Here is a 27570-nt window from a genome sequence, read left to right as displayed (position 1 = left end):
TGACAAAATGCGCATCATGTGATTTTACTTTGTGGCTAAAACCGGATAAAATGGGTTGGACTCGGGGCAAATGTCCTGCTGTTGCAAGCAACGGCCAGCAGGCTCACCACTGCCTCAGGTAGGGTTAAACAATGAATTATCAAACAAAACAATGAGCCCAAAGAGACTTTATTTTCCTTTGCATTATATTACATTAAATATTTGATATTGTCACAAAAATACACACCAATCGAGTTTTGACATGTTGTTGAATTTATGTGTTTATGCTTCCAATAGTTCTTCTTTGGTGGATATGCCCAAACAGATGACTACTGATAGTCTGAGTTATGATGTGTAACCTTTAGTACAGTAACTTGTTCCAAAAGTAAGCCGCAGGAATAACACCATCATTTTATCATTTTTTTTCGATGTGGGGAAAATTCCTCTTGAGTCACGAAGACACACTTCTCTTTCATAGTTCAAGCCCATGTGGGCGGTAATCGTTTGGAGAGGAAATGCAAAATAGATTTTTCAAAAAAAGATGTGTACAGGACATGCTCAGTATACATGTATACAAAAAACAGAGCATTGATGATTCAGCCACAACTTAAAGGGGCTGTGATGAAACTATGAAACTATGTTGAATTGTTAATTATTCAAATGAAATCTATGAGCATAGTGAGACGTTGTTAAAAAAATTTTATTACTGAAAAAAAGGGTCAAAATAAACTAGCAAAAATCTACCATTAAGGTGGAGCGTGGTGTACATTTCTTAAATGTTTCCCACTATGAAATGACACCGGGAGCATCCTGGATGCAGCGCATTAGGCTCTGTTCCAACTCTTCCCAGCTCTCCTCCTTCAGACTCTGGCAAAAAGAAACAGGGGGGAGGGGGTGATGATATAATTTGCTGTATTAAAAGAAATCGACAAAGCCACACTTGCTCAAAGAAATCAGTTCTAGTTTGTAGTGGAAACTCACCTGGCTGTGTTTCCCTGTGTGGCCCACAGTGTGTGCTGTTGTCTGTTTACAGGGTTCGGCCTTGCTGCTCTCAGTTTGTTTCCATCTTTGGTGCTCCTGCTTTTTCTCTTCAAGCTTCCTCTGCAGAGCCAAAACTGTCTCATCCTTAGCTACCACCTGCTGGAGGAAGTCCTGTTTGGCCTTCTTCTCCTCTTTCCTGCCGCATACCAAAGTGATCATGAATGTGTATGAAATATGTGTGAGCTTTTATATGAAACATGTTTGCTTTCTGGTATTTTCTAGTCAAAGCCAAACATTCCTCTGACCTGATGGCAGCAGCCTTTGCCAGCGCTCTTCTGTGGAATTCAATGGTGTCCAGCCTCCCCAGCAGGACCTTCTTCTTCTTCTCCTTTTCCCCCTGGATGTGGCTCCGTCTCTCCTCCTCCTCCATTCTCCGTGCCGCCCTCAGCAGGGCCAGTCGCTCCTTCAGCTCGACCAGGGACATCTCTGCCAGCACTTCATGGCCTGCAGTCTGACACGAAGGGAACAGTTTAACTGTCTCACAGAGATCCATGAGAGTGTGTGTGAAATGGTATATGGGCTGTATTTATATAGGGCTTTTAGTCTAGTTGAGCACTCAGAGCGTTTACACTCCCTGCCACATTCAACCATTCACTCACACACTCATACAACACGTCTTAGTCCTGCACAGTGCTTTCTTTGCATTCCCACACATTCATTCACAGATGGACGTATCGTTAGGCAACATGGGGTTCAGTGTCTTGCCCAAGTACTCTTTGATGTGTGGCCCGGGGAAGCCAGAAGTCAAACCACCGACCAAAGGCGACCATTCTTCCTCCTGAGCTACAGCCGCCCCCGAAATGTGAGATCACATCCATCTATCCATCTGTTCTGTCACTCACCTCTGTGTCATCGAAATGATTGACTCTAATGTGAGGAAGCGATTCAATGGTGTGAATTTCATGGATTATTTCAAATCTTCTGTGGAGCTTTGCCTGCTCTTCCTCTAGGGCTTGACGAAGGAGGTCCTGACTTTGCTCTGAGACTTCTTTCACTGAGAAACAAGCGTGAAATCGTTCAGAATTAAAAGGAAACATTCATTTGGAAAATGATCCTTTTATACAGTCAAAAGAAGAGACATACCTATGCTTTGCTTTAACTTCTGTATTTTCTCTTTAACTGCTTTTGAATTCTTGTGGGCCTCTGCCACCTGTCGCACCAAGTCTCTCATTTCTTTTTCCTCTTGCAAACGCTTCTCAGCATATCTTTGCATCAGCTGAGCAGTCTAAAAAAAACACACAAACACTGTTTTTTACACATAATTGTAAATCCCCCTTTGAGGGACATTTGTAGAGAACATGATGTTTTGTGTAATTAATTTCCTCTCTATTTACACACTTTAAAGCACTGTGTAATCTTGTGTAAATCCCTTTTTTTAATCACTGTCAAATGATATTTACTCACTTCTTCTTTCTTCAGCTGTGCAGCCTTCTGATTACGTTCCGTTACTTGTTTACGGGCCAAAGCTACCTCCTCATCACTGATGCGTGCCTCCAGGCGTTTTCGCGCAGTCATGGGCAGCTTCTCCTGAAGGTCCCTCTGAAGCATCTCCCTCTGCCACTGCAGGAAGGATGAAGGCTCTCGAGCCCCCTCCAACAGCTGCTGGATTCTGTGTTTCAATGCAAACACAAAGTCGTTACACTTTGTTTAGTTAAGTGGACTTAGGTGGCGTCACTGAGGTCAAGATCGAGAACAAATCCCAAAAATATGCCGTCAAGCTGTCGAAATTTACCACCCCATCTCTCAAAAATGTGTGTTGCTTTGTAGATAAGAACAGAAAAGGACAGAAAATATATTATGGCATCATTTCCATGCCATATTTAATGGAAAATACGAACTACTACAAAAACAACACACTGAATGTTGAAACTAAAGCATATTCTCCTTTCTGATGTCAGCAACACATTTTAAAAATTGGGGACAAAGGCAACAAAACACCCCATTATTAGGGAGAAGTGACTGATATGGACATTGTGGAGAAATCCCTTCAGTGGCTAGAAACGACTGGTCTGAAAGACAGCACGGAGGCGCTAATCGTGGCAGCACAAGAATGGGCCCTGATCACAAGTGCAATCTACCATACCAGACAAAACCCCAGGTGCAGTCAACAAAGAGGCCTCCGAGACAGACCAGGACAAAGTAGCAGGGTGGAAGATGCAGGCGGATACGGAATTTGGGTTGCAAAGTCTAAAGTCAAAGTGGGAGATACTGCCAAAGGTAGTGGAGAATGACAGAGCCAAGACTGTAGGACTTTCAGATCCAGAGTGATAGCAGGTGATGGCTAACCAGCCGGACATTGTGGTGGTCGACAAACTACAGAGGAAGGCAGTGGTGACAGATCCCAGCTATCCGAAGTGATGGCAACATCAAGGAGAAGGAGTACGAGAAGCTCACAAAAATACTACGGGCTGAAAGAGGAAGCTGAAAAGATGTAGGAAGTGAAAGCAACATTGATAGCAGCGGTAATTGGAGCACTCGGGGCCATGACCTCCAAACTGGGAGACAGTGTCTTTATCAGGGGAGGCCTTTTTTACAAGATAATTCCAAACACATTTTGCACGTTTTACATCAGGATGGCTCTGTGCCTAAAGAGGGGTAAACTGTCCGGCCTGCAGTCCAGAAATATCACACAACGAAACTAATTCATTGTCAAATGAAGTGGGAAGACATTTAACTTTCAAAACCACCGTTTCCTCAGTTCCTTAATGAGTTTTGGTAAATAAAGTGGCAATACAACACAGCTTTTTTTTAAAGTCATCTGTATCTCACACTGCAACTGTTTTTGCAAATAATGCTCATTTACAAATTTCATGTTTTTTTTACTTGTTCTTCACTTCCTGCAGTGAGTTGTGCAGATGCTTATCATGTTTTGCTGCATTGCACCCTGAAACAGGTCCGTTAGCGGCAGGTATAGATAATGTGGAGTACCTCTGCAGCTCTTTCTTCACCTGACGGTCATACAGTGCCTCCCTCCTCAGAATGGCCGCGTTGTTTAGCTTGACTGAACAGCCATTAGCCTGACAGAATGAAGACATAAAAAAGAAAAATAAGCACATGCCCGTGGATATTATCCCTTCAACTAATTCACTGAAGCAGGCACAACTGTTAGATCCCACCTCATTATTGGGAGGAGGTCCAGAAGAATAAAAAGAATTAAACTGGAGCTTTGAGTCCAGGTCCTCCTCAATCTGGGCAATCACTCTCTGAAAAAACAAGTGATTATTAAATGTGGCTGCACCCTCGTTTCATAGAAGAATAGAAATAATATTATCCATTCATTCATGTTGGAATTTAGTTGGTAACTGTAAATGAGATGAGAGTGGATCAGATTTGGTGTAGAGAAGTAGCTTTATACATGACTAACAATGACTAACTATGAAAAGCAAAAGAAACGGTTCATACCTGTGTGTGTCCGGACTTCTGAGGATTTACACACCTGAACTGTGTCATGTTTGCCTCATACAGAAGTTCCTTTGGTGAAAAACAGATTTACAGGCCATCAGAGTGATAATAAAACTAGTTTAATATTGAAATAAATGATTGAAAAAAGACATATTTTGGGTGTGTGTATATGTCTGAACATCATGTTGATGATACTTAAAATTTGCAGAGCTTCTTTTCTCCCGTGTTACATTTATATATCGGACCACCTTTCCTTTTTTCAATGTCATGGCCTTTTTCTCATGATAACGGTAGAAGGAACATTGTACCTCAGCCTTTTGATGGTTCTTTTCTTTGATCTCTCCTATTATCTGCATCTCCTTCGGAGCCCTGTAGGTGCTGTTTGGTACCTACAAAAGAAAAACACTATGAGAGAGGCAGCAGCCCTACAGGTTACAGCAAAATTAGCCATCATTTTTAAGGATATCTTCTGAGGAAAACAGAGGACAGAACGCAAGGAAACTAAATGTTCCATATTAGAGAGAAATGGTGCATAGCATTATATCTGTGGCTCACTGGTTTGCATTTTTCCTGCTGTGGGATGAGCTCTGGCAGAGGTAGAGGTCGAGGTTTAGGTTTGGTTAGAGAGAACTCCCGGGGCTCGGTGGTTTTAACTGGAGCTTTCTTGACCTGACTCCCTTGAGATATTGTAGCAGCAAGCTGATCCATGAGAATATTGATGTCAGGGTGCCATCTAAAAGACACACAGACATTCTTTTGTTCTTCGACTTTGAAATTACATTAATCGCCTAAATATGATCTCCAGTAATCATTTTTTTGCACCTGAGCAGAGGGCCAATCCAGTGCTTCTCCACAAAGGCGGCTTCATAGATGCCGTTCCACTCCTCTTGTATCCATGAAGTGAGGTTTGAGAAGAAGAAATTCAAGAACTAACCAAACAAAAAAAAAAAACATACAGTTTCACTGAATGTACCACGAGACTATAAAATTATATATTTTCACAGATGTGTTCAGAAACTCACCGTGTGCATCTTCTTGATGCCAAGAGATATAATAATGTTGCGAAAATGTTGAAGTCCAAGTTCATCAAGAGCAAATGTGATGAGATAACAAATAACTGGGGAGCAAAACAGCTTTATAAACATGCCAGTGGTGATTTTGTTTTATTCAGATAATACTTAACCATCAGTGGTGTGACAGTTAAAAAGATTTACTTACTGACATACTGGCTGCGATCGCCTCTGGACAGCTGTTTCCACTTCTGGCCATAGAATGCATTGACAACAACATCCAGCAACTTTTTGTATTCAATGCATCCAGAAACAACATCGAGTACAAATTTCCTCTGCAGAGTATCAATTTTCTGCAACACAGAACCAATCTGATACAACATGTCTCAGCACAAGCATGCCATGAACACTAACCTTTGTCAACATACCTGCAGATCCTTTAAAGCATCCTCTATCAAGTCATCCAGACATCGCTTATCAGTTCTGAACTTATCAAGTAGCACAATACCTTCCTTCACAAGTGACACATAGCTTGATGACATTTTTAACCCACCAGAAAGACCTACAGAAACGCAGTTTAACACATAGGTTCTTTGAAAATATCATTTTTAAAAGGCAGCCTATGTGTTTACAGTGGGAGGGTTATTATAAAAGACACACAGATCAATTGAAAGTAATTTTTCCAAAGAAAACTCACGGAGCGGTTTGTGTTCAACTTCAACCTTTGTCACGTCCAGGCGTTGCCTAGCAACACAAACATGTAAACAAAAATGTCCCCCCCTCTTTATGTCAAGGGAGTACTCAGAAATTAATATTTCCCTTTTAGGTAGAAGTGTACGGGAAGTGTTTTATTTTTAGGCTGTTTGGTTCCACATTTAAAGTCATTCATTGTTTTTGTCCACGCAGCTTAACAGCGTGGCATCTTGATCCTTTGTTGGCTGCCATAACAATAATAATGACGTAGCGTAATGTGACGTGTATGAAAGACGTGCGTTGCCTTCCGGTTCTGTTGGAAATGTTACAACAAACACCAGATTTTTCACATCGACGTGATAAATACAACAGGAAGAGATGAAATAAGAGAAACCAGGTGAAAGCAGCAGTCCCGTTCGGGATTTTCAAATTTAACTTTATATTTGGAAAACTTGTTTCTAAGGAAAAGTGACTCGCCTCACACTTCAAATGTTATGTAGGGAAAAGTCGATTATTGAACAAATCACACTCCAATTGGATTTTAAAACCAGCCTCATAACGCATCATCTGATTGCTTTACTTAATCTGATGAACACAATCAGTTTTTAAGGGAAACTAAATTAAGTTCAGTGATTAGTGGAGTGACATCAGCTTTCTGGATGATCAAACATCAGCTGCGCCACCAGATTCTGGACCATCTGTTGGGGTTTCACCATACAAGCTGTGAGACCTGCTACAGAAGCACAACAAAGAGGACAAAAATAACCATGGCCTGTACCAGCTGTTGGGTTTTTTTTTATGTTGTGTTGGATGGAATGATTGGTTGGGATGATCAGAAGATCAACAACAGCTTGAAAATTAATTTAGTTTAAACTCAGAGGTTTAGTTGAGGGTAGCGTTCCTTCATTCAAGAGGATATACCAGAGAAACGAACAGAGGTTTGTGCTGAAATCATGTGGTCATCTGGTGAGAATGACAGGTACAGTTGAGAATCATCCACTTAGCAGTGATATGAAAGCCACACGAGAGGATGAAGAGGTGATCTATATTGCAAAGAGAAGGGTCCCAGTACTGAGCCAAGGGGGAATCTGTTATAAAGGCAATGGAGCACAGACACTTTGAAAGAACAGTAAATGGAAATGTCTAAAATGAGAAGGTAAAATATGAAATGAAAATATTTTGCAAGTTCATGTTTTCTCTGCAGTTTAGTTTACATCCCTGATTCTCACTCTCTCAAAATAAAGTGAACTTAAACCTTCATGAATTGATTCACTGTTTTAGTTCATATGGAAGAATGCAGCTTTTGTGCACAGAAGGTGTTAGGTGGTGTGGTTAGACACTAAAAGCCAAAGTGAGTTAAATGTAAAATAACCACAAAGACAGGTAATGTCAACAAGGAAATACCAAAACAAGACAAAAAATATCAAATGAATAGAAATGACCACAGAGAGATGCAAAATTGAACAATATGAGGCATAAACAACTTTAAACAATTGCATAGTGAGCAAAGAGAGGCAAAAATACACATTAGGTATGACACAAAACAATCAAAACTGCATGACCAAATGACCACAATGAGATGTAGACATTATAGAGATTATAGAAAATTATTGCAATTGGACATAAATAAAAGTGCTAATAGATACAAAAATAAATTTAAAAAGATAAATACAAATAATATCTCATCTGTATGGTTTGTGGTCTGTGCCCAGGGTCCCATCTCTTCACACCCGTCCATGGATTGGCTCGTTCTCGTGGTTGGGAGCACGGTGTTTGGGATCAGTCCCTGAAGGCATCATTTCCTGGGAAAGTGGGAGGTGAATGTTGTCAGCGTGACTGTCATCAAGTAGCGGGGCAGAGAACAGTGGAGCCGTCGGTGGGCGCTCCGGTTGTCTATATCGTCGGGAGTTACAAAGTGGCTGTGCGGGGGAGACAGGCTGAACGTCGCGATTCAGGGAAGATGGAAATAAGTTTTCGAATGTCTCCATTGTTAGCAGTGTTGTAGCGTTCGGGACAACTTACAGTACATTGTGTCTTTTACATTTTCCGATTTGGTCCGTACCAACGCTAGCTAGCTTAGCAGCCAACCGCCGTTTACTGTCAGGCACACGGGCAGGTAGAGGGGAGGAGAGGAGGGGTTGGTGACAAAGGAAGGTGGCGAGGCAACGATGAACCGCTTTCGAAAGTGGCTGTACAAGCCCAAGGTAAGTTGTTGTGGGTCCACACGCTGTGTCAACTCTGTAGCAAGTCATTTTTTTAATGCATAGCCTTGGAAATAGCCGATCGCTAGCCGGATTCACTGTGCCACACATCTGCTAACATTAGCCCGTGTTCCTGATGTTTCACTGTATTAACCAGCTGCTGCCTCTCTGTTGTTGTCGATTCTTTTGTTTTGATGCTCCATGCAGGGGCTGATGTGCATGTTGTCGCTTGACACTTCACGCTTATTTATAACCATTTAATCACTGCTTTCAGCAGCTGACAGAGTCGTTTATAATGGACTTGATATAAATGTAATTGTTCACTGCAACAAGAACAGCAGCAAAACCTACGGATGATACTGATAATATCACACCTTTTGTCAAATAAATGACATGTCAAAATAAAAAGTTAAGGCATTTAAGGGATACACTCAGTATTGGTGCTGATAGTTCACTTAGTTTAAATGAACCAATTCAGCTTTTAGTGTGTCATTATAGTACAAGATTTGTAAATAAGATGTGCAAAGGGTCATGGTCACCTTGTTTGTTTGTAAGACCATTGGTTCAAAGCTCAGAGATATTTTTGATTTACAGTCAAGTTTGACAAAGACATTACCTTATAATGAATCTGTAATCTGTGGTACAAGCTTCAAAAGCTCATGTTTTCGCTTCATATTTAGAGATCATATTAAGGCGATTAATGTCATTTCTCTTTTCAAGACTCTCATGTCTGCCTTTTCTTTATTGGCTTAAGTAAAGCTATTATACACCTTGAAGTGCAATTATTCTAGATAAGATAAAGAATTTTATCAATGAATAGAAAAATATATCCAGTTAAACGTTAACATCGTTTCACAGTAGCTTGTTGTTTATACTGCTCTCCTCAAATAATCGGTGACTGATGCTGATGATTTGGCTAATAATCGCCCAGTCAATCATCTGAGTGATTGGTAATTTAAAACAAAACAAATAGTTTCCCCAGTAGCTTTTTAAAATGAGAGATTGTTTCAGTGGTGCGTCGTTTGTATAAATTTGGCGCAGAAAACAAAACTGGACAACTGGTTGTTTGAAAGTCAGAACCAATAAATGTTGCCCAGAGACGTTTTCTTTTTTTTTGGCAAAATCATCACTTTTTGGGGCCCCCTCGTATTGAATGTGCCGCGACTCTGTAAATCAAGCTCAGAGTGCGGAAACATGCCTGACACAGCAGAGGAAGTATTAAAGGCTTGGTCGCCTCGTTAAATGAACAGTTCAATATATGCCAACTGCAGCACGTTTAAGGATGAGTGAGTGTGCACGTATCTCCAGGGTGCAAATTCCTGTTAACGTTTATATTAACTTTTGGGGTCTTTGGAAATTGGATCCACACACCTGCAGTCATAGCCTGTCAAGACCCTCAGTAGCATATTGGTGTGTTTAAAGCGGCGGATGCTTTCGGCGTATTGATGGAAGAGCTGCATGAAAGCAAATGTGCTCATTGGAGCGGTCAGATTGGCATTTGTTGGCATATTTTGTGAGCTCGACATAATGATTTAATAATTCTGCCATTTCTCACAGTGAAAGCACAAACTTTGCCATGATATAACTGTCAGTGGAGTTTTTTGCAACGCTTATGTCAGACGAGACTTAGATAAAATGCGTCTGATTACATATCATCCACCTGCTGTTGACTACATGCACACACCTGCGTCATTCCCCCTTTTCTGTGTCAAACCACGTTTGCTGTCGCAGCATTTCTGCAGCCCACTGTTGGGTTAAGGCCAAAGTGTTGGGGTCCACCAGAGCGTTGTTACATTTGTAGATGACTACTGCCTCAGAGGTGCCGAGCCATTGCATCAGCGCCTTTTCGGGCCAAATCACAGGTGTTGTAGGAATTAACAGATTTAAACGCAAGTCTGTGGGATTTAAATGACCAGCTCTACCTCAAAGGAGTTGAAGAGAGGTGCTAAAAGCTCCTGTAATCATGCCATTCGGCACGAAAAGATGACAGTAATGACAGGAGTGTTCAGAGTTCTCTGTGCTCTGAGCTTCTGGTTTTGCTCTGAGTGAAAACATCTCACTGGTGGTTTCTCATATTTGGTCTTTTATAATTGAGCACTCTGTGGCATTGTCATTTTGCAACAACAGTAAGCAGTTTATCACTGAACTATGTACTCCTGGAGATAGAAAAGTGTTGAATCAGCATGTTCCCTTGACTGAAACGGGGATATTGATATTTCCAGAGCTGCTCTTCACCTCCTCGGATAAGTCCCACAGTGGATGACTTTCTTTTGGCTGGGCCACACAATCCCTGCTCAGACTGTTGGAGAACAGTGCGGGAAATCATCTTCCTGCCTTTTTCTGTCTGTCATCAAAGTACTAACGAAAAAGATGAATGTGAAAGAATGGACGTCCTAGTCTTTTGTAATGTTGTTGGGGAAAGATTTGAACAGTTTTTAACCCCTGAAAGAGGGAGGTGGGATTGATTTTATGTTCAATTAGTTTTTTATGTGAACAGTTAATCCTCAATGGAAAGTAAGCATTGGAGATGGCGAAATCAGGTAAACATTAATAAACATTAATCTGCTACGTTGCACATCGCCGCAGTTGCAAACGAAGACGCGCTTCTGTTTCCAAGCAGCCAAAATGTCTCCTCACCTCTTTATTATTTTTTTTTCCTCGTCAGCGCAGAGTTGCAGCTCTTAGAGTGATGGATGGCGAGAGAGATGTCGCGAGCCTAAACCTGAACACTTCCTCTGTAGTCCGTGTTCCCCTCGGCCATCCAGGAGCTGACCTTCAGCTCCGCACCACTTAATCTGTCAGTGTGACGGGGTTGCATCCCACACCAAGCTGTGTGTGCTCGCCTCTGTCTGCAGAACATTTAAATCAGTAGCTGAAACGGAAGGTTTTTAATGTGTTTCTGGGTTTTTTTTCTGAATGTAGCCATATCCTCACCAACAGATTCTCTTGCCAGTCTTTATTAATACATTTGTATTTATAATTGCTGAAAAGTTTTCATTTTCACTTAAAAAAACTTAGAATATGATGAAAATTTGCCATCGCAATATGTGGGCTGATGCCCACCTCCTTGAACAGTCAATTTAGTGTCATAGAAAATGATGAAACCAGCAGATTTTCATATCCAGTGCAAAAACAGCAAGCTATTAATATAAAGTTGTGTTAGTCAAGTGCTAAATGTGTTATCCAAGTGTATTTGATACGCTATAGTCATAACAAAGTGAATTATCTTGGTTGTTTATATATGGTGAAAAATGATTGACATACATATTAATGAAACATCACAGGACATGTGAGCCTTTGGTTGGGCTTAAACTGGAACTGGTTGCCGACTCTATGAGAAGGAAAAGCAGACGTTCCGACAACTGAAAGCCTGTTTTACTTATCGTCCACTTCTGTGTTGTTTTTGTCACCAGCTGTGGGCCTCGCTGCAAACTCATCAGCTCAGTTTGAATCAAAGACAAATGTTCATCAATGAAGTCGAGGTGATACACTTGGTAACGTCAGTTGGAACCTTAAAGCAAAAGACAAAACAACTGCGTTTTATCATTATAGAAAGTTGTGTCCCCTTTGAGCTCGGTTGAAAATGAGGAATTCGAAATGAATTCTGTGATCTTTTGTTTGAAGCTGTCATGCTAACATGATTTTTAATCCCTTAACAAAACCAAATATTTGGTTTGTTATATGGTCTGCCCAAAGATCCTGCAGGTGAAACTAAACTCTATGGCAGGTGTTATGTCTTTAGTCTTCAGTTAATTACAGGAATTGATTTTTGGACTTTTTGCTCATCAAAAAATGTGAAAATTTCCTGGTTCCAGATTCTCAAAAGTGCAAATTGATGCTGTTGCTTAGATAGTTCAGTCTCCTTGGACTTCAACATCTACCGATATGTTTTCATCGGAGTGAATCGTGGCTGACGGTCTTATTTCTTTGCATGCTGCAGAACAAGGCAGCTGACGGAGGTCTGTCCCTGCGGTGTTGGTTCAGCACAGTTGGCGCAGAGTTGATGGAACGGCAGACTGCTGAGCGGTGGACAGCGAGGCTTCATATTTAGCCCAGTTTCTGTGGCTCTTTGTGGTTGTCCCATTCTGCTTACCCACCAGCCACGTGGTAATTGATTTGGTGTCAGCTGCAGGGATTTAGAGAGCTGACCCCAGTGAAGATTGAGACAGGCCAGGCGATTGAAAGCCTTTTTAAATTCATTGCAGGGTTAGGGAAACGGGGGGCCCCCACTGTCCGAGGTGTGAGGGGGTGATGATTGAAGGAAAGTAGCTGTAGGAGAAGAGTGAGATGTAAAGGTCCTACAGAGAATCAGGAATCTTTATCTTGGCTCTCTTTTCTTATCTTTTACTGAGAATAACAGCTACCTTTGATCAAAAGCCCTTCAGAATCTCCCCTGGATTGTCACCGATGATGAGCGTGAAGCATTTATCCAAAGTGCCCTTTGTCCTTATAATGATGAGTTTTACTCTTCTTAGGAACCACTAAACAGATGAAATGCCCTCCTTCATGTTTTGGGCGCTGTACTAAAAGAAAAAAAAGCAACAGAGGACGTTTTATGTGTTGTTGAATGACAATTGGCACAAATATTCAGGTATTATTAAAGCTTTTTCCAATCTGTACGTCCTACTACACACTCAATAACCTAGAACAACCAAGATAATGAGGGGGGGAATATGAGTGAAAAGTTTGAATGAGGTAAACGCATATTTTTCTTCTTCTGTGAAGCAAAGATGTCGGGTAATTTCCAGGCGCAGTCTCGGGTGCACAGGCATGCTGATTTGCCTTAATCTCCACAGACAACAATCAAAGAGGGGAGCTGTTGTTGTCCACGGCTGTCATCCTGCCAATGCCCACTCTCTGTCACTGTTTATGACGGCAAACTCTTAAGTGGACAGAATTATCTTAACTATGAATCATGCATCCTTCTGACTTTTCATCTGTGTTCAGTAAAATCCCTAAACGTTAGTCATCCATGCGTAAGGACGGGGAGGCGTTTATATCCATCAAACCTGTCATCTCTTTAGGATTTGTACAGTCACTGACACATGAAAAACATCACGTTGTCAATCTAAAATTGACCTTCCCCTCTGATGCTACAATTTAACATTAGTTCTGGGTTGTATAACCAGATTGTTTCTTGCATAAGAATGCCCCCCCCCCCCTGGTTGTGGGAATAGGGGTGTCCCTATGTGTCCACATGCAGTCATAAGGGTATCCCCGACATGACCTCTATCCACCTAAATCCTCTGTGGACACTTGTTTTACCCCCTGTCTGTGCCACCATGTGCCAGGCACATGTTCATATCAGTGCTGTGGTCCAAACGCCAGATTAAAACTGCTCTCAGAGAGGAAACAAGCACGCAGATTATGCCATCAGTACAGAGGGGCAGACCACTCTGAGTATATTGAATCAATGAGCAGAGTTAAATCTGTAGTCCGCTTTGGCTTCACATCTCTGTTGGGCTGGTTAGTGCGGGGACACTCCTCACTAGTTAGTGCTGTTTAATGCAGTTGCACATTTATGCAAACACAAATCTTTTCAACAAACTCCTGAACAAAGTGACCAGAATTAGTTAAAGGACAGTTTGTGGTTGAAAAGACACCATCGATAACTCTACGGCAGCAGAAAACAATACAGAGGTAGGAGGAAAGATCCTGATGTAAGCTGAACAGGAAAGGAATGACTCAACACAACTGGACCTGCCTCAGCAAAGCCCTGCATTCTTATAAAGGTTACACTTTTTATTCTGCCGAAATGATAGTTGAGTACATTTCCTTGATTGTTACCAAAACTGTCGGCTCACTCCTGCCATGGCCTTTATGCTGAGTCCTAAATATTTAATGTAGTGAGGAACTGTGGCCAGCTGCTTTTTATTTGTCTTCCTTTTTGCCAGTCTGCCAGTAGAATGAATGAAAGCAGAGATAACGGGTTTCCTCCCTGCAGTATTTGCCTCTCATACCTGGAAGGCAGCCAGAAAAGAGCAAATTGAGCCTGGAATAGAGAGTGGAGGGCAAGGACAAGGTTTCTCATAAGTCCCTTAAGTGGGCTCAATGTGCATGCTCCGGTGCAGTGGGCGCTCATGAAGCATTAGCCTGACAGCCGTCATCGTCTTCACAGTCTGAATAGAAATGAAGCCAAGAATCAGAAGCTCGAGAAGAGAGAGAGCTGACTGACATGATGGAAATGTTGATCGTACAGCAGCAGGCAACTTTCAGGAACACATTTCAATAAGAGTCATGCTGTCATTGCTTGTTATGGATTTAACGTGGAACAAAAAGGGGCAAATATGTCACTGAGGCATGGTGAAATGACGTGATTGTGGAGGCTTAACAGTAATTGTCACTCTGAGGGAATTTAGGACATCTTGGAGATTGGAAATGACAGGTTTGTGACCGCAGTGGACGGCGATTCAGAGAGAGATGACCTAGAACAACTGACAGCAGGACTGTAATTGAGGGGGAGCGCGGACGGGGACAGGAGCTGAATCTGCTGAGTCATTTCACCTCATAAGCAAGGTAGAGCTGTCATTGGTGGTGATGACGCAACTCACAAGTTCAAGAGTCAGAGCCCCAGATGATCACGTGTGCTTCAGTAAAAACTTTCATGGCAGCTTGTAAGGTGGTAACAGACATGTCAGAAGGGAACACCGCCTTTACTTACCAACTTCATTGCAACTAAAAACTAGCACCTTTCTGTAAGATTCTACAAGCAGTAGATCAATTGGTGACCGGTGGGTGTCGGAAAAAAAAAAGCTCTTTCAACATCTTCAGTGCATAATGTTGTGAAAAGGTTTGAGGAGTCTGGGGAAATGCTGGGGAAGAGCGTAAAAGGCCAAGGCCAAAAACCACTGTTGGATGCACATGACCTTCGAGCCCCGAGGCAACACTGTTAGAGAAGCTGTCACGCCGCCATCTTCAGAATAGCCACATGGGCTCTCTGAAGTACTTTGGAAAACCACTGGAACTCATCAGGTCCGCCGCTGCATGCAGAAATGTTACCAGAACTGGGGCAAATTAGGTGATAAGGAAGCCATATGACACGTCGGAAGCTGTGTGGACCTCCACGTTTCGGCTTGCTTTGGGAAGAAATAGACGCATTATGTAGAAGAGAATAGGACAATGACGACCACTGACCGTTGAATCTCTGAAATCTTGCTTTCAGTAAGAACCAACACAGGTTCCTCATAAAAACCGCAGCTGTTGTTTTGACTTCCAAACGATTCAAAAGTTCCATTGAAAAGAAGAGTGATGGTAAACTCTTGTCAACTCAACTTCTCTGAAAATGTCAGTTTTCTGTAAAGTTGTTTCTTAGTTTTAAGGGATCACTCAGATCTCTGTTGTTAGTAATTCATCTTGAACTTGTAAAGGAAACATCAGGACCTTTGCCTTCCTGTGAGCCAGCCCACAGTAAATGATGTAAACTCTGCTGCAGTCAGCTGTGTACGCACGATGCTTTGAATAAAGTTACTTTTGAATGCCAAACAGTGTATGAAACTTGCTGCTAGTCCTTTATAGATTTAGATACAGCTGTATAGTAAGTGCATATGTCCACACAGGGTCTTTATGAGCTTTAGAGTGAATGAAAAACACCAGGTTTATACAAACCTAACTAATGTTATTTTTGGTCTCTCATTCTGACGTGGTTAGATGTTAACTGCCTGTCATTACCTCTTTGAAAATGGTAATTTATTAGAAAGTAATATTAGGCCTGGCACTTCATTCATAGCTACGTAATAGTTATTCGGTGGAAATGCAGCTGTAGTGACAAGTATTCTTCTCGTAAAACACAGTTTGTGTGTTCCTACTCGGCTCTTTTATAGCACATTAAGTGCCAAGCCGAGTTTGAACTCTTGAACAGCCGGTGCAACACGCTTCTGGTTCTCACATGGATGTCTGGAATGATGAAAATTCAGCCCTTTACTATATCTTTTCAAATACTTTTGAAATTCTCATTCATCGCGCACCAAGCAAGCAACTCAAACACTGCATCTGAAACTAGATCTGCATGCAGGGAGCATTGTCCGTCTTTGACTTTTCCCCCATGATGCAGTGCTGCAGGAATGTTCCCTCTCGTGCGAGGAATGCAGCAGGAGGAGAATATATGGCGTCTGTCTCAAACTCCTCTTGTCCTCCTCCTCCAGCGACGGCTGATACTGTATGCTTCCAACTAAATGGCATCGGTCTCTGGGCCATGTTTCACTGTCTCCCACTCCTGTTTCCTGTTTGGTCATTCAGTATCATAGACTCACTCATTGTTGTGCAGTTTTCCAGTCAAATCTGCGCTCTGACTGGTGATGTCACTTCTTTTCGTAGTGCTCAGAGAACAAATTTTGATGTGAAGATAAATACCTACATTTATTTAATTGTTTTAGAAAATTAAGACTTCCTTTGTGCTCGTTTCCCTTTAAACCACTTCATATTGTTTCCCCGTCATTGTGATGACAAATGCAGTCAAGTGTTTGGTATTTTCCATAATATGGTTGTCTCTCTGCTGCTATTTTTATGTCCTACTCCGTGATGATTTAATGCTTAGGGGTAAAGTCAAATACAGACTCGGAGTTGCTTGCGTTAGTAAAGTTGGTATCGATCAGAGGCCCCTCTCTGCTCCTCATCTCTGGCGTATTCAGTAAACATGGCAGGTACTTCAGTGTTCACACACATGAACAAAATGTAAAGTGTGTCATTGATTTGCTCTGTGGGATTCAGTTCGGCAAGTGAGATGCTGGAAGGTTGAGTGCTGAGCTGGAAACAAACTGAGGTTTTATGTTGGCAATGACAAGAATCTGCCCCCACGAGAGGCTTTGAGCAAGAAAGGAAATGAGGGATTTTCTCCATTCAAATGGCGCTGTTCTGTGTCTCATCTTAACTTGTCACTGATTTACCTTTGGGCAAATAAAAACTCACCCATTTTCCTTCAAATTGCTAATCAACCGTCTTGTTAATGTATTGTGACCTAAAGCCAATGTGTTCATGACAGAAAGAGGTTTCAGAATCTCAGGTTTGCCCTTTCTTAGCTTCTGTTTCAGTCCCTAACATACTACATGTGCCAAAGTAATAACCTTTACAAAGATATATGTGTCCATACTTGTTGTCTTCTTCTGAAAAATGCAATATACTATGCAATAGTTCTCGGTATTTCCTCCTCTCCCTGTTTATTTCATTATTAATGAGAGACGGTGAGGGAATCGCATCGCGTTTCATATTCACAGGGAAAAGCAAGCTTCTGGGGAGAAGGCGTCACGCAACAGGAAACACTGCGAGCTTCAGGGAGAAGACCTGCGAGAAGTGACAGTAAAAAGTTTTTTTTGTTGTTTTTTTTTTACTTCTAGGAAGACGCCTCTAAACAGTGAGTGCACGGCTGGCAAGAAAGCCTGTTTATTGCGGTTGCCCTCCCTTCTTCCACTGCGCACAGTCATGCTGTCCTTTAAAGCTCCTGTGTCATCACTGGGACCGTGTGGTTTGTGAAGGTGCACGTCGGCATGTGGTCGCCATTTTCAGAGCCATTAACCTTTCAGTTAATACGAGCCCTTCTTGGGATGTGTGTGTGTTTATGGATGCACGAAGCGTTTTGGGTATCTTGACTGTCCTCTGAACTTTGAATGGTATTTAGATTTTTACCTACTTTGAGTAGGTCAAAGCAGCATCGGTTGTGTGTATAGTTTTTTTTTGTGCTATTGACTTTTTCCCAACTTTGTGTTGTGACTTAATGTTTGCAGTTCCAGTGTGGTGTTCTGCAGCGCTTTCCTGTTTTCTCCAAAATGTGGGGATCAGGGTGTAACATAATGACAAATCTTCTGCCAGGCCAAGGCTCTCTAACATGTGCCATGTTTTAATATCCGTTGAGTTTGTGCTTAGAACAGAGCAGAATACTAGTTGACCTATACATTGACCTACTTTCCTGATTTTATGTATGTCACCACAGATGAGCTGTATGTTGTCATACTATACTGCAGGACCTTTGTGTTTGTTGTAGTTGGTCCTGATCGCTTCCCTATGCTCCACTATTACATATTTCCTCACTTTTGTTTATTTGCGTGAGACGATCTTTAATCTCTCTAAAACAAAAGACGAATAAAAGAGCAGCACACAGTAGGTCACTAAAGCTATTCTCACTTGTTTACACCAGAAAGCTGTACAAGTGTTGTTGTAGCTATATTTATTATAGTATATACGTATATCTACAGACTTCCATGTGCCCAAGCATTACACTGGACTGAGCAGAACATAGAGCTCTCTGATTTGTCTTATGGTGCTTCTCCTGAGCACCCAATAAAAGTAAGTTGGCTCAAGATTTGTAAGATGTTCTTCTTTTTTTCTCCATGCATGTAATTTGTTGCAATATTCTGCAGTTGAAATGAATAATCGACTAACCCTACAAAAAAAAAGCATGTTTTGGACTCTGGGGAGATTAATCAGGGCTGTTTTAGTCATGGGAGAGCTTGGTGGTCACTCAAGGCACCGGCAGCTGAAGATTATATGTTTCATAACCAACGTCTCAGGTGTTTTGTGCCTTTTTAAAAAGTGTGTCATCCAGTGTTTTACTTGCATTGTTTAAAAAAAAAAAAAGCCTCATACCACACTGAACATCTGATACAGAGAGGAGACTTGAATGAAGAAACAGCTGCTGGCTGAATTGCTCTGTTGAGTCTCTGTGAATTAGTATAGGACTGAAAAGCGATAGATGATGAGAATATGATAAGAACAATAAAACACATCCTGAAATGAAAGTCATATAATTGCCATAACACTTTGATTGCCAGACAGCATGCAAGCTATAAATCCAGATGTGTTCTCATTTAAAATGCAGCTCTCCTTTCAAAGACTGAATGCTGTGAGTAACTTGAAGAGCCGCTAGTTAAGAATAGAAGAAAATGGCTGAGTTTCAGTGTTCTTCTGTGTGTCAGCAGCAGCAGATGCAGCAGCAACATTTAGCTCCTCAACAGAACTGTAAACTTATGCCATTTATTAAAAAAGTGTTTTGTTAATGTTGAGTTGATGAAATTCAGGCTGACCTGCTAAAGCACACTTAAACCTTCTTCTCGCAGCATTATACTCCAGGACACGAGAAAATATTGTAGGAAATAAGCATGTTGCTTCTCAGATGTGATGCATATCTTCGCTGCTTTAAAAAATCTCACATGTGCCTAAAGTCTGAACTGTCAAGTTGTATAATAAAGGAAGAAATGTAATTAATTAGATGGGGGTAAACGCTCTCATGTTTAAAAAACGCTGGTACGCTGTACAGATGTGATAGAAACGATCTGCCTCATGCACAGATGTTCAGTAACATGTAATACCTGCAGAAGTATATATCAGTTTGAATCCCCAGGCTATGTTCTAGTGCAAGATAAAGTAATAAGTAGTTAAAAAGACTGTTTGAAATCACTCAATCAGTCATATATTGTCTTTTGCCATCAGTGATTGACTGATGGCAAAATACACAGAAACATGATGTCTCCAGATATCAAAGACCAGGCTTGACCTTGGCTGTGGTCCATTTAGGATGAGGTGAAACTGTTGTTTGCTTTGCTGTCATTTAATTTCCTCCGTAAACATTGTGCTGCTTTGAGCTGTGAGGTTGGGTCATGGCTACAGGGGCTCTACTTTTGTTTGCAGCTTAAAAAAAAACCAGCTGGGACTCTCAAACTTTTTTTTTGTTCTGCTTTCTTTGCTGTGAAAACCATGAAAATAACAGAAACTGTTCACCCGATGTGTTCAGTGGGACCCAGTGTGGATCCGTTTTAAACAATGATGATAACACCTAATGAATCCCAAAGAGTGTTGTTGTAAAGAGAAGCTTTTGGTTTGCTGTAAAACTTTATGGCGTCGTTAGAGCTTATGATGAGTGTGACAGTCGATGAGCAAAGCACTCTGCACAAATCGGTAATATGAGTTTTAAAGAGAAGTTACGCTATTTTCAATCCCAGTAAGTAATCATTGTGGGGATTTTATTTGATTACCTTTTAGTCTGTTGTTTCGAAAGTTGTCAGAGTTGTATTTATTATATCATTTCTTGAAAATGACCTCCTTATGTTTCCTTGTCGCTACACAGAGGACAGACCCTCAGCTCCTGGCCCAGTTCTATTACGCTGATGAAGAGCTTAACCAGGTGGCCACTGAGCTGGACAGCCTCGACGGCAGGAAGGACCCCCAGAGATGTACCCTGCTGGTCAACCAGTTCCGATCCTGTCAGGTCAGTACAGAGAACAAATAAAGGCGTCATCTTTCTCTGCCTCGCTGTGCAAAATAACACAAGAAAATAACCTTTAAGTGGAGCAAAGATGTCGAGGTAAATTAACCCTCAGCTCGGCTTCAACTCTGAGCCACGATTACCTATTTATATTTTAGATCCCTTTCATTCACAGAATCACCTGCCTGGACCTTGATTTGGCTAAAAATAGCCAATCTCCTCATTATTCATTTCCTGATGCTGGCTCAGTGTTGTGACTGTTACCTTACCAAACACGGCTTGGCTGAGCTGCTATATTAAATGCTTTTGCTGATAAGGTGAGATGAGTAGACTTTGTTCAGTCACTCATCTAAGCTTTGATCATTCTGGACTATGTGTCATGTGGGCTGTTAGTAAATGGTTACAAAAGCAGCTCTTCTTGTTGTGTTTTTTTAATTGAAACAAAGCATTTTAGAACTGCAGCTTTAATTGTAGAAATTGTCTTTTGCAACAATGTTAAGAGACATTTTCAAGTCTACAGTAAGCTGTTAAACTGTAAGTGGAAATGTTTTAGGTGTTTGTGTAGTCAGGACTGAGAGGGACCTAGCAGGTGATGCTGTGTTGGAGTGATAACTGCCATGCTGCAGAATGCTGGAGGTTCTCATCTGGCCTGTTGTGCTTTACCCTCCCTCCTACCGGCAGGGAACAGTGGGAGAACCACTTAATAAGGTCATCACTTGATCCCCGACTGTTCTGTGCTTCCCCTCCTCCATCCTTTCCTCTGCCAACTGTCACCTTGTTTTGCTTTGGGGTTTTACGTTCAATCAGCCTGATCTTTCTTCAATACTTGTGAATGAGCAGCCCTTGCTCGGCTGTGTTTGTAACTCAAATAAGCCTCTGATTTACTCTCCTGACAAGTTGCCAGGAAAATGTTTAATACCCATTGCTAATCACTTAAAAGTTCACAAAGGAGGCTTTTCAGAGTGGGTTGCCTCCAAGGCCTCAGTAATTTCAGAAAATTAATTAAGCGGCATGGTATCCAATAGCCTAGAAGGACACATGTATAAACAAGTAGACTTGAGGCCAAATTGTTACACTACCCACCTTTCCAGCTTATTTATGAGCCTCTCTATCAACTGTTGTGCTCCTATTATTTTAGCACTGCTTCTCCTCACTGTGGCCTGCTGGAACAGCCAAGTGTGTGTTTGCGTTGGACAAAGATTGAGTTGGATAGCACACACAAAACAAAGGAAGTCTGAGAAACAATCGAAGACATTCTTTGGTCAGACATGCTCGCAGGTATCCCACCGGTCACGACCTCTGGGTGATTCAAACCATCAGAATTAGAAATGATCACTGCTGTCCTGGGAGACGCTCACAGACCGTAAGGTGGTATTCATCCTGGACCAAAACACATTTGCAGCACACGGCTATGGAGGAATCAGTGGTTTAGCTCCCCTTACTAAAGCTTTTTAATCTTTCTCCTTTGGGGCGAGCGGGGAAAGACACAGTCCTGTGCCTGACAAGATTACAGTGCACAGCTGCGGTTGAGTGAAAGGCTCATTGTAAGTCATTGTTATAGCTGTTGTACAGGCAGCAGCACATAAGCTCATGATTTGCTCATGTTGAGTATGACTGCAGTTTCACTGCTGGAATTATGGGCTTTCGTTCTGTGTTTTTATTGAGGGAGAATGTCTCTGCAATGGTCTCGTGTACTTGTCAAATTGTTTTGATTTCCTTCCTAATGGCTGGCCTCCAGGCATGGTGGGATAACCGTCCTCCTAAAAGGGGCGGCAGACTTTACATGTGGATTATTGACCAACGTTCGTTCATCAAAACCACCTCTCAAAAACTGATTTTCACAAATTCGTGATTGTCTCTCCAAGCAGTTTGTTCAATTTTGTTTTCTGTCACTCATGTGGTTTTCCGCAGGATAACGTGTTGAACATTATCAGTCAGATCATGGATGAATGTATCCCCAACGACCGGGCCAACCGAGACTTTTGTGTCAAGTTCCCCGAGGAGATTCGTCATGATAACTTGGCAGGGCAACTGTGGTTTGGAGCTGAGGTGGTGTATTCCCTCCTTCATCACTCTGGGAGAAAACAGTCTTGCACAAGTCCATAAACAACTGCCTAAAATACTGTATCTCAGATTAATACATACAGTGCTTGATGATCAAGTGAGGCATTGTTAACGCTGATCAATTCTTTGTGTTTGTTTCTGTCCAGTGTTTGGCTGCTGGCTCCATCATCATGAACAGGGAGATAGAGAGTATAGCCATGAGACCCCTGGCTAAAGACCTCACTCGCAGCCTGGAGGAGGTACGCAACATAACCAGAGACCAGGCCCTGAGAGACCTTAACTTGTACCCAGACCGCATGAAGGATGCATTGCAGCATTTCGACAGCCTTTTTGCCGAGTTCGAGCTCAGGTAAAATAGCGACCTGAATCTGTTTTTAGTTGTATCCATGAAATAAATTAGATTTATCATCCGCTGAAGAATTTTTGTTCATTTTCTCCTTTTTTTTTTTTTCTTTCAATTGTCAGCTATGTGTCAGCCATGGTGCCTGTGAAGTCTCCCAAAGAATACTATGTACAGCAGGAGGTGATTGTGCTCTTCTGTGAGACAGTGGAGAGGTACATTTACAGTGATAAACATTGTTATAAATCAACAATCTATGTCGCTGCTGTATTGTCTGAAATGACTTAGAATCTGAAGACAATGTAGTAGTTTTTTGTTCATGTTTTCCTCTTTGTGTTGTCTCAGGGCCTTAAAGCTGAGCTATCTCACACAAGACATGATTGATGACTATGAACCAGCACTGATGTTTACAATTCCTAGACTAGCCATTGTGTGGTAAGTGTTGCGTGTCTTTTTATCGAGCACTTTGTTCCTCACTTCTTTCCACCCTCTTACAGAGTATTAAATGTGTTTTTTCTTCTTTCTTTTAGTGGGCTGGTTGTGTATCCAGACGGACCTCTTAACCTAGACCGAAAATCAGAGGATATGTCTGAGCTCTTCAGACCTTTTCGCACTTTATTGAAGAAAATAAGGTAAAGGCCTTGAATGTTAAGCATCCCCTTAGAGGAAAAAAAGGAAATGTGTTTCCTTTATCACTATACTGCAGCTTATTTCTGGTGCTTTTTGCAGAGATCTCTTGCGAACTCTCACTGAGGAGGAGTTGGTCACGCTGGAGAGGAACTTGTGTATTTCTCAGGATGGAGAGTTGTCCACCGGCCAGGTGCTGGCCACAAACGGCGTCCAAGAGAATCACTCATCAAGCAGCCCTGCTAATGACACCTCAAAAAGGGAGGGTGAGGGGGAAGAGGAGCCACTGCCGGTGTTTGTCTGCCCCTGTAAAGAGGAGGAGTTGGCAGTAGAGAAAGGCTGGGAGGAGGTGGAAACCCAGGGAGGGGAGGAAGAGCAGGAGCAGGACCTGCTCTGTGAGGAGGCAGAGGAGGCTGAGCTGGCCTGCTCCATGCAGTACGATGAGGAGGAACTAGAACAGCTCAACATGATGGTGTATCGTGTGGGAGACGAAATGTCCACACTGCTGTCACCTCCCAGCCAGGGCCAGTCCCCGGCCCATCATCCCAGCAGAGGAGAGACTGGTGTCTCAAGTGGGGCTTCCAGCACTGAGGCCTCTCCACACAGGGTCTTGTTGAGCAAGGGAAGGACAAGCATCCATGTAGAGGAGGAGGACAGGGTCTTCTTCATGGACGACTTGGACGCAGCAGGGGACAGCATCACCACCATCACGAGAGAGGCCTGTGGTTGTGCCGTGTCCTCTTTCAAACAGTCTGTCCATCCTGTGCAGCACAAGCCTGGACCAAGGCCTGACTCTGTTAGGAATGGTTGGCACTCTGAGACTACATCAGAGCAACCTTACCCACAACCACGCAGCCTGAACACACGCTGTGCAATGGCAAAGCAGCCTCCCTTCACCTCTGCCCCTGGTTCTGAACCTCTGCCTTATAGCAACGGGTGGGAGATGGGTTTAGAAGGGACAGCGTCTGAAACAGCTGAGGTCATCGCCCATCGCATGGGAGGGATGAAGCTCTCTGCTACAGTCATCTTCAACCCTCGCTCCCCCAGCTTGACAGAGCTGGCTGTGGACAAGCTGCTGCTGCCTCGGCCCACTCCGTCAGAGGTTGAGCCCTGTGGCCCCCTGGTGGCCACTCACTGTCTGCTCAATTCCTGTGTCTGCTGTGGGAGCTGTGAGGATGGTCACGAGGATGCCATCACCACAGAGACTACAGGACTCGGCTTAGGCCTCCCACTGAGATTGGACAAACATTGTAAGACCTCACCCCCCGGCACTGTCATCCAGTCTGCTGCTTGCCAGCTTCCGCCCCACGGTCACGAACCTCACAATAAGGGTGAGATCACTCAGCTGACTGCCCCTTCTACCTGTTGCTCTGCAGATCCACTGGAAGGGGATTCAAATTCCCAGCTCTGTGAGAAGTGCCTGGTGTTGGCTCCGGGACAGGAGCATAACTCTCAGGACTGTGGTTCTAGCAGAGTGGAGGGAGCCTCCCTGTGCAACCACCAGCTGAGGACTGAAAGACACAGTCCACAGCATGCAAGTTGGGGTCAGCAGAGGGATAAAGAGATGGATAAAGATAAGCTGGAAAACAAAGCTATTAAGCAGGACACCAAAGAGGACAGCAGGAGAAGCTCCAGGTTTGATTTGTCATAGTGAACATAACCCACCCAGATTATTTTATTTTTTGTGTCGTGAATATTATTAATTTGCTTTCATTAATCATGATTTTACATTCAATCATAAGTTCCTTTAATGATGTGCCTTTGTTTATTTAAGCATCACGTCGATTCAGTACATATTTATTTCATTATTTCTTTCTTTTTTTTACGTTTCTTATTTGTTGGTGTGGTTGTCTTTAGTTTTCAGAACTCTCCCCACAGCTCTGTGTCAGGTAGTGACTGTGAGAGTGTGTCGGTCACCACATGTAGTTTGTCAAGCAGTGCATATACACCCAGGTAACCAATGATTCACCCATATTTGTGTCTTAGTACTCACACTGATCGTAACCCCAAAACATTGTAATCGTAGAAAGATGATTCAAAGTTTTTTGTTTAGAGTCACCAAATGATGGAAGACATGATCACACTTGTACAGGCTTAGACTGTAGATCACAGTCAGTGTGTAGATTGTGATGTTTATTGACTTTTACCTGAAAGATTGAAATCCGCTGTTGACGAAATGAAATTGAGTTTGTGTGGTGTTTTTATTTGGGAAAGATGGGAACTGATCCTTCCTTGTCTCTCATCACTCCCTCCATCCAGCCCTATCAGCAGCCTGACTCCCAGCTCAGGGACATCAGAATTCCTGGACCACCAGGAGATCCAGCTGGCCCTGCATGATGCCAAGCTAGCAGCCCGGAACAAGATCCGCTCACGTTTCCACAGCAGCAGCGACCTCATCCACCGTCTCTTTGTCTGCATATCAGGTAAAGGCTCCTATCCTCTTAGTCGCTTTCCCTCCATGACTTTTTATCTCTTGGGCAAATTTCCATTAAGAGTTAATGTGTGATGATGCAGGTGTTGCTGATCAGCTGCAGACCAACTATGCTAGTGACCTTCGCAGCATCCTCAAGACTTTGTTTGAAGTCATGGCAACCAAGTGTGACCAAGCAGATAATGATAAGCAAAAGAAAGGTGAGGAACATGTTATAGTTTATATTTCCCTTATTGATATCTTCCTGTCAAAATGAAAGGTTATCAATCATTTCAAGGAAACCACAAGGAAGGTTTTTTTCCTGTTCTTGATGCTAAACAAGTCAAATTTGTGTTTGAAATATCCAGTCTGCCTACAAAGGCTGAATATTTACGTGTGAAGTACTGCCAGATACCCTCCTTTAACTGCTTTGAAAAAGTGGCTGCTGCTTTCATCATATCACATCCCTGATGGCAGCTGTAAAGGCCTCTCATATGCATCAGCCACTTCCCACAACATTATCCCTAACTGGGTCATGACTTTGCAGCTCTGCTTTTAACATAAGCACCAGTCATTCCAAGCAGTGGTTTAAGTTTCTTCTTTTATGGTTCCCAGCAGGTCCTGTTCTACGCAGTGCAGTGCTGGAGGACTGTGCTCTGTGTCAGGAGACCATTTCCTCATCGGAATTGGCAGCCAAAGCCCGGGAGGGCCAGTTCGAAGGTCAGCAAATCCACAAATGGACAAACAAACATTGTACTTGTCAGCCAACTCATTTCCCCCCCCGCTCCCAGCAAATGTTCAGCTTGTGATGGTTCTGTTTGGCTTTATGCAGACCCCCCAGACTGGGTTCCTGATGAAGCCTGCAACTCCTGCATTGCCTGCAAGGCTCCCTTCACTGTCATCCGCAGGAAGCATCACTGTAGGAGCTGTGGAAAGGTTTGACTGCCTTCTTTGCATGTGGACAGTTGGTAGATCTCTGTTTAATGTGTACTGGATAAAGTAGAGGGTAACTACTGCAGCGCTACCTGTCATTTCAGATCTTCTGCTCTCGCTGCTCTTCCCATTCTGCTCCATTGCCTCGATATGGCCAGGTTAAGCCTGTCAGGGTTTGCACCCACTGCTACATGTTTCATGTCACGCCCTTCTACAGCGACAAGGCGGGCATCTGACCTCGGATCATCCCAGAAAAAAACGCACAAGAGCATATGCAACAAACAGATCCACGGCAAAGCAAATGCAACACTGCTCCGGTAAACCTTAATGGTTGTGATTGTAACTATTAAGCATGACTTCCGAATAAGGCTGTTAGAGACGCAACAGCAGAAAGTCCAGACAAGAACCCACAATGTGATGATTCAACCTGCTTTAGAGAGATTCTGACGTGTCGGGGAGGAACAAAATGTTTTTCCTGTGCCCTGCCAACACAAGTGATTTACAGAAATCTTTGGAGGAGGGGGTGAGCATGCATCAGTGAGTTTTGAACCTGCAACATGTAGCTTCCCCTGTAGAGGTTTGTCTCATGAAAACAGAACTTGTGGCATATTTTTCTATGCTTTAGTGAGCCCCCCCAGATCACTTAAAATAATGCAAGTAACAACATCCATGTAAATAAT

The 27570-nt window shown here is 42.7% G+C and overlaps 2 protein-coding genes and 1 long non-coding RNA gene across 6 annotated transcripts; 2 read left to right on the top strand and 1 right to left on the bottom strand.

The window, feature by feature from the left end:
• The first annotated feature begins 31 nt into the window (after positions 1–31).
• LOC140270265 (uncharacterized) lies at positions 32–2518 on the top strand. Its single transcript, XR_011907698.1, has 3 exons — positions 32–118; positions 1243–1531; positions 2440–2518. It is a non-coding gene; the product is annotated as an uncharacterized lncRNA (long non-coding RNA).
• Positions 184–6158, bottom strand: cfap99 (cilia and flagella associated protein 99). The gene is made up of 16 exons (XM_072365390.1): positions 6130–6158; positions 5861–5994; positions 5641–5785; positions 5445–5539; positions 5245–5351; positions 4978–5155; positions 4731–4811; positions 4423–4491; positions 4137–4223; positions 3949–4037; positions 2425–2629; positions 2104–2245; positions 1863–2014; positions 1266–1471; positions 961–1156; positions 184–846 (listed from the first exon to the last, which is right to left on the bottom strand). The coding sequence occupies exons 2-16, from the start codon at positions 5972–5974 to the stop codon at positions 766–768; spliced, it is 1947 nt and encodes a 648-aa protein (XP_072221491.1). The 5' UTR covers positions 5975–5994; positions 6130–6158; the 3' UTR covers positions 184–765.
• Positions 6159–7974: 1816 nt separating this feature from the next.
• Positions 7975–27317, top strand: zfyve28 (zinc finger, FYVE domain containing 28). Of its 4 annotated transcripts, XM_072365160.1 has the most exons (15): positions 7975–8329; positions 20379–20519; positions 22428–22565; positions 22727–22929; positions 23046–23135; positions 23266–23355; positions 23451–23552; positions 23650–24797; positions 24924–25182; positions 25405–25500; positions 25807–25970; positions 26062–26178; positions 26573–26677; positions 26790–26893; positions 26995–27317. In XM_072365160.1, exons 1-15 carry the CDS (start codon positions 8294–8296, stop codon positions 27124–27126), a joined length of 2925 nt encoding a protein of 974 aa, XP_072221261.1. In that variant the 5' UTR covers positions 7975–8293; the 3' UTR covers positions 27127–27317. The 4 variants fall into 4 exon arrangements, with proteins under 4 accessions (XP_072221261.1, XP_072221259.1, XP_072221258.1 ...); XM_072365158.1 differs by having other exon boundaries at positions 23650–25182; positions 26576–26677; XM_072365157.1 differs by having other exon boundaries at positions 23650–25182.
• Positions 27318–27570: the final 253 nt, after the last annotated feature.

The sequence above is a fragment of the Leuresthes tenuis genome, unplaced genomic scaffold (genome assembly GCF_036924035.1).
Source record: "Leuresthes tenuis unplaced genomic scaffold, fLeuTen1.0.hap1 SCAF_15, whole genome shotgun sequence".
NCBI classification, from domain to species: domain Eukaryota; kingdom Metazoa; phylum Chordata; class Actinopteri; order Atheriniformes; family Atherinopsidae; genus Leuresthes; species Leuresthes tenuis.
Note: the sequence above shows the minus strand (reverse complement) of the source record. Positions and strands in the feature narration are given on the sequence as shown.

Bases quoted from the DNA above. Each gene is read 5' to 3' on its own strand.
- cfap99 (XM_072365390.1), bottom strand. From the start codon at position 5,974: ATGTCATCAAGCTATGTGTCACTTGTGAAGGAAGGTATTGTGCTACTT. The intron at 5,156-5,244 runs GTGCAAAAAAAT...TGTGTCTTTTAG, and splicing joins TGGATTGGCCCTCTGCTCAG to ATGGCACCCTGACATCAATA. The intron at 4,224-4,422 runs GTATGAACCGTT...TTGTTTTTTCAG, and splicing joins AGAAGTCCGGACACACACAG to AGAGTGATTGCCCAGATTGA.
- zfyve28 (XM_072365157.1), top strand. From the start codon at position 8,294: ATGAACCGCTTTCGAAAGTGGCTGTACAAGCCCAAG. The intron at 23,553-23,649 runs GTAAAGGCCTTG...TGCTTTTTGCAG, and splicing joins ACTTTATTGAAGAAAATAAG to AGATCTCTTGCGAACTCTCA. The intron at 25,183-25,404 runs GTTTGATTTGTC...GGTTGTCTTTAG, and splicing joins GACAGCAGGAGAAGCTCCAG to TTTTCAGAACTCTCCCCACA.